This window comes from Mirounga leonina, unplaced genomic scaffold (assembly GCF_011800145.1).
Source record: "Mirounga leonina isolate KUSES-001 unplaced genomic scaffold, KU_Mleo_1.0 Mir_101664, whole genome shotgun sequence".
NCBI classification, from domain to species: Eukaryota; Metazoa; Chordata; class Mammalia; order Carnivora; family Phocidae; genus Mirounga; species Mirounga leonina.
Window position 1 is genome coordinate 24,905,104 of NW_023270175.1, and position 6,119 is coordinate 24,911,222.

The 6,119-nt window shown below is 58.1% G+C and overlaps 1 protein-coding gene across 1 annotated transcript in view; it reads left to right on the plus strand.

The window, feature by feature from the left end:
* Positions 1-6,119, plus strand: part of ZNF75D (zinc finger protein 75D) — a 48,828-nt gene that overhangs the window by 37,430 nt on the left and 5,279 nt on the right. The window contains exon 6 of the mRNA XM_035009026.1: positions 6,055-6,100. Within this exon, the coding sequence (XP_034864917.1) occupies positions 6,055-6,062 (8 nt within the window). The 3' untranslated portion in view covers positions 6,063-6,100. The remainder of the gene's footprint in view (positions 1-6,054; positions 6,101-6,119) is intronic.

Genomic DNA, 6,119 nt, shown 5'->3' on the forward strand with positions numbered 1-6,119 from the left:
TTTTTTTTTTTTTAAGATTTTATTTATTTATTTGAGAGAGAGAGAGAATGAGAGACAGAGAGCACGAGAGGGAAGAGGGCAGAGGGAGAAGCAGACCCCTTGCTGAGCAGGGAGCCCGATGTGGGACTCGATCCCGGGACTCGATCCCGGGACTCCAGGATCATGACCTGAGCTGAAGGCAGTCGCTTAACCAACTGAGCCACCCAGGCGCCCTCGCCCCTGGCTTTTTTAAGATTACAAATATAAGTGAGATCATTCCGTATTCTGACTGTTCAATTATTTCTCATAATTTCAGGTCATGTTTCATAAACCAAAAAAAAAAAAAGCTCAAAAACGCAAATTTGAGCGCAATAATGGACCAAATCCCCAGGAACACTTATTAAAATGCCCATATTGGAGCCCAAGCTAGAGCCAACGCCTCAGGGCGTCCAGGTGTGGTGAAGAACTCGAAATGTTCAACAAGCTCTTGCAAGAACTTCTCCCCTGGTCCGGTGGAAGGTAGACAGTGCTGAGCGCGGATTTGGGAGATAGTGGGGCCCCCGCCCGGCCTGCCCCTCTCCTCCTCCCGGCCTCCTGCTGAGCTGGCACGTGGGGCAGACCCCCGCTGGCCCCGCCCTGGTGCCGCCAGGACTCCCCCGCCCGGCCTCAGTGGCTCCCATCAGGCGGAGGCCAGCCGACTGACCCCCAGCAGCAGCGGACCCAGCCCCAGCCCCAGCAGCGGAGAGCCCGGAGGCAGGGAGCCCTGCGGCCGGAGGCGCGGACTCCCCGAGGGCAGGTGGCGGGGCTCCCTTGGGTGGCTCACATCCCGCGACGGCTGCCCCCAGCCCCGACCGTGGGGCGGAGCGGGTAGGAGAGACAGCACAGGGCCACTGCGCGTCCCCGGCCCGGCAGTGGAAGGGGTGGCGGGTCCCTGTGTATCCGTGGCCGGGAGAATGGAAGGACCGTCGCGTGGATCGTCCCTGTGCGTCCCTGGACGCAGGAATGGAAGGCGCGCGGGTCCCTGTGCATCCCTGGGCCGGACAATGGAAAGACGATTGCGGGGCTCGTCCCTGTGCGTCCCTGGACGCAGGAAAGGAAAGGGAGCAGGTCCCTGTGCGTCCCTGGGAGCAGGAACGGAAGGGGCGGCGCGAGGCGGGTCCCTGTGCGTCCCGAGCCTGGGAATAGAAGGGACAGCGGTACCCTGTGCGTCCCCGGACACGGGAAAGGAACAGAAGGCAGGACCCTGTGTGTCCCTGGGCGCGGGAATGAAAGGGACGGCTCCTGGCGGGCCCTGTGCGTCCTAGAGACGCTTGCCCGGGGAGCTGGGCCCCTTTCATCCCCCAAGGCCGCGGGACCCGGTCGCCTCCCGCCCTGACGTGGGATGCAGTGGGAGTAGGCGCGACCCGTGACGCTCCTCTGTCCTTCCAAGGAGCGCAGGGACGAGTGACGGGCGGCGGGTCCCTGTCCGGCCCCGGGTCCCCGCCGCCGCTCCCTGCGCCCCGGCCGGGCCTTCCCGGGCTTGTCCGGGACCAGGAGCGCCCGTCGGGGAGCCCGGACATCCCGTGGGGAGCGCGCAGGGGCCGTGCCCGCGCCCCGGGCGGCCGATTTGTAACCCGGCTTTTAGAAGTTCCCGCGACGTGTCTCTCCTCGCCTTTCCCCGAGTGCCCGCTTTGCACACACCCTCTTTATCCGGGGGCCGTGGGAGCGCGGGCTCGCTCGGGCCGATTTGGGGAGAAGCCGGGAGCCCCGGGGTGCAGTGAGGGTCCCTGCGGAAGGGCGGGTGGAGGGACGGCGGGACAATCAGGGCCCTGCTGGACGTGGTGGACGGTTGGGGCCCATCTGGGGAGGGCGGCCAACTGCGAGGCTGAGCATGGTCAGGGCGGTTCCACAGCCCAAGCGGCTGGGTTCCTGGATGCCATCCAGCGAGGGGGGTTCGATGCCTGGGGTGGGGTTGGGGGGGACGTGGAAGCTTTCTAGGAACGAGTGGTGGGGAGCAGTAACCTTGCTTGAGCGCTTCCTCTGTGCCAGGCCAGGCACAGCCCTTGGCTTCCACGCGGTTGGATCCACCACAGGAAATTTTATGGAATCGATGCTATGATTATTTTCATGTTACAGACAGAAGCACTGGGTGTCAGGGTCACAAAGCGAGCAGGTTATCGCACGTGGATGGGTCTGCTGCTGAAGTTCAGGTTACCATCAAGATAAAGGATGATAAGGTCACAATGTACATTTGGGATGACTAGGTAGGAAGATTATGAGTATTTTTTAACTTGTGCCACTGCAGGGAAGAGGACAGGTTCATGAGGTATCTGGGCAAATACAGAGAGAGGATCTGTAGCATAAGGTGGGTAATGATATTGAGACCTGCGTGTGACCAGGTCTGTGACCTCAGACATTGCACTAAGAACATTTGGATGATTTGAGACATGAGTGTTGCAGAGATCTGTTCATTCCAACCTTCTCACCATTTTCCTCTGGCATTTACTGTGTGACCTGGGACAAGTCATTCAGTGCTCCTGAGCCTCCAACCTCGGTCCCCTCCTCTGTACTCAGGGCATCATACTAGTCCCCACGTCCTCGCTCTGGGTGAGGGCTACGTGACCTGCCATATGCGGGAGACTTCGAACAGCACGTGGACACAGTGCCATGCACGTGATCAGTGTCCTTGGTTACTCATGCGGACCAGGTAGGTGGTGGCCCGCTCTGAGGCAGTGTATCGTTCTCATGAGAAAGCCACTTGACATGCCATCGCAGGACGAGGGTCAGGCTGGTGTCGGCTGAAGTACACAGCCCTTGAGTGGAGAAGAATGGAGGGTTGTGGATCTGTAGCCTTTGGAGGCAAGGCTCTAACTACCTAAGATGCCCGTGACTGCAGGTGACCAAGGGTGACTCAGAGCCACATGGACTTTCAGGGTGACTCACCAGAGTTGTCAGTATTGCTCCCCATTTCCTCTGTGGCCTGTGTATCTAGAGAAACAGAAGACAGCCCACATGAGACTGGGAGTGGGGTGTCACGCCAGCATGTGGGTGGTGGGTCCTCCTTAAGGCAGGTGTTGTCAGCCTTGGTGAAATTCTAGAGCCAAGCTGCTCAAGAGAACATCCTGCATTGATGGCTGGGGGGCATGTGAAATGTAGCAAGGACCAGAATTGTGTACTTTAGTCACTTTGGACTTGAATGTCCCCGTGGCTCGAGTGGCTCCCCTCTTGGACAGCACAGTGCTCGAGGGCCTGGGGGTGGGCTTGGACATGCTATGAACCTTTTGGAAACTGGCCGCAGAATTGGATGTGTCCATGTACTTTTCTAGGAGGTGAGTCCATGGCTTTGCCCTCAGCGTCTCCAACCCACCGACGGCTCATGCTCTGTTGCGCTAGGGCTCTAGTGGAAAGTGAGCGAGTGAAGAGAGGTGAGCTTGGCCTGGGGTAACCACTGCTGTTCCCCCTTTCTGCTTTTGTCCTGTCCTCAGCTGTGGGTGGCTCCCCCTGCCTGGAATCTGAGACTTGGGGCCCCAGAGCCATCGCACCCCGCCAAAAGGGGGCCGTGGCCGTGGCCGTGGCTTGTGCGATCCAGGCCTCACTGAAGATGGGCTCCGGCTTTCAAGAGTCTGATGCGGACTGAGGCCTTCCGCCCGCGCTCCAGGCAGCTCCAGCACGAAGAAGCAGCCGGGCCTCGCTGGGCTTTCCACAGACTCTGGGAGCTTTATGTCCACAGCTGGAGCCAAACACGCGCTCCAAGGACCCAGTTCTCAGCATCCTGCCCACGGAGACAGAGGGTTCGGTGGGGCCGCTGGGCCGGCAGCACAGAGCAAGGCCGTGCCCGTGAGAGAAGACTTCTGCCCAGAAGCCGGGCTACCAGAGCCGAGGGTGGGTGTTGCCCTTGGCATCTTGGGGGTGAGACCCCGGGAAGGAGCGGAGGCCCCTGGTGCTGGGTCAGACGTTTGTCTCCGTGTCCTTTTCGGCCCCAGGATCTCGGCCCGGTCCTTTCTATTTGTCTTCTGCTCGGATCAGTGTATGGCTTGCTTCTCCGGGTATCAGACCCAGTCCCCTCCTATAACAAATAGTCTGTCGTGTCCCCTTAAATACATTGGAATGGAATTCATAGGGAGCACAGCCTACCCACATCCATCCTCCAATAACATCAATATCGCGCTATGCAGGGTGCTGGCCAGATCTGGCCACGGCCTGTGTGTGTACGCCCCGCGAGCTGGAGCAGATTTAACCTGTTAAAGGTTTGCTTTTTTATTTTTATTTTTTGAGATTGATTTATTTATTTGAGGGGCGCCTGAGTGGCTCAATGGGTGAAGCATCTGCCTTTGGCTCAGGTCATGATCTCGGAGTTCCGGGATGGAGCCCCTGTCAGGCTCCCCCTTCACTGGGGAGTCTGCTTCTCCCTCTGCCTCTCCCCATCTTGTGCTCTCAGTCTCTTTCTTCTCAAATAAATAAATAGAATCTTTAAGAAAATGTTTTGAAAAAAATTTTATTTATTTATTTGAGAGAGAGAGAATGAGCACGAGCAGGAGGGGCAGGGGAGAGAGAATCTCAGGCCGACTCTGCGCTAAGCGCAGAGCCTGATGTGGGCCTTGATCTCAGGATCATGAGATCAGGATCTGAATCAAAACCAGGAGTTGGATGCTTAACTGACTGCACCACCCTGGTGCCCCCAAAGGGTTGCTTTTTTAAAACAAGGATGAAAGACAGTAAGATACAGACTGAATGTGGCCCACAAAGCCTAAAATGTTTCCTGTCTGACTCTAAGAAAATGTTGCCGGGGCGCCTGTGTGGCTCAGTTGGTTAAGCGACTGCCTTTGGCTCAGGTCATGATCCTGGAGTCCCGGGATCGAGTCCCGCATCGGGCTCCCTGCTCGGCAGGGAGTCTGCTTCACCCTCTGACCCTCCCCCCTCTCATGCTGTCTCTATCTCATTCTCTCTCTCAAATAAATAAATAAAAAATCTTATTAAAAAAAAAGAAAAAAAAAAAGAAAATGTTGCCAACCCGAGTCAAGGGGAGCCAGGGAAGGATATAAAGGAAAGGGAATGTGGTTTGTCATCACGGAGTGGCATGTGAACACACACGTTGGCGCTCGACTGCACCGGAAGACCTCACGAGGTTGTCACGTGCTCGTGCCTGTGCAGAGACTCACCGTGAAGGCGACAGCCCCCGGCCCGGCTGCTCTGTGATTTTCCAAAGTGGCCACACGTGTCAGTCAATCTGCGCGACGAGCAATAGAGTGGTTGCTTGATTTCCAAAGGCGGGCTTTCCTAGAAGTCTCAAGTCGTGCTAAGTCATGCAGAAATACCTTGTGTGTGCACGAGCCCCAGGGTGAGGTTGACAGGTTCTTTCTCCCTAGATGCCGGTTTGCGGGGCCACCCCAGAGTTGGTGGGGACCGGGAGCAGTTCCGCACCGGGAATGAGACCGACTCCTGGCTGCGCCCGCCGGGTTCTGACAGCCGCCTGCCATCGTGCCGCCTCCGCCTTGGCTGGCGGCGCCAGGGCCCCCTGCTCAGAAGCCCCCGGCACAGGGCAGAACCTTGGGCAGAAGGGAGAAGGGGCTTCGGCACTGTGTGTGGATAGGGCTCTGCAGGTAGCCGGCCCGAAGCAGGGTCTTCCAGAGTTTCCTGCCGCCTCCCCCGCACCCCCCAGGATAGAGGGAATTTATGGTGCGCCCTTCCTTTCTCTGTCTCCTGGGTTGGGCTTGCTCTGGAGGATTTTATCTGCCCGTGGCCTAATCGTGGCGCTGCCCAGCGGGGTAGCCGCCGGCCCAGCGTGGCTCTTGAGCTCTGGAAATGTGGCTCGTCCCACCTGAGATGTGTTCCAAGTGTAAGATGCTCACCGCATTCAGAAGCCTGAGCACGAAAGGTAAAGCAGGTGAGATGTCTCGTGAATACTGTTCGCGGTGGTTACATTCTGAAAGTGTGGTATCTCAGCCGTGCTGGGTGGAATCATGCGTGTGGTCAGGACTGACTTCAGCAATGTCTTCTTTCCTTCAATGAAAACGATGTGGGTGGCTCCCGCCCATTGCTGGCACCGGGCAGTGCCGGGGTGGCCTGGAGAGTGACGGGTTGTGCCGTTTCCCCCAGATCGATAGGCAGGAAATGCTGTTGGAGGAGCTGGTACCCGTGGGACCCGCGCACGTACCGCCGAA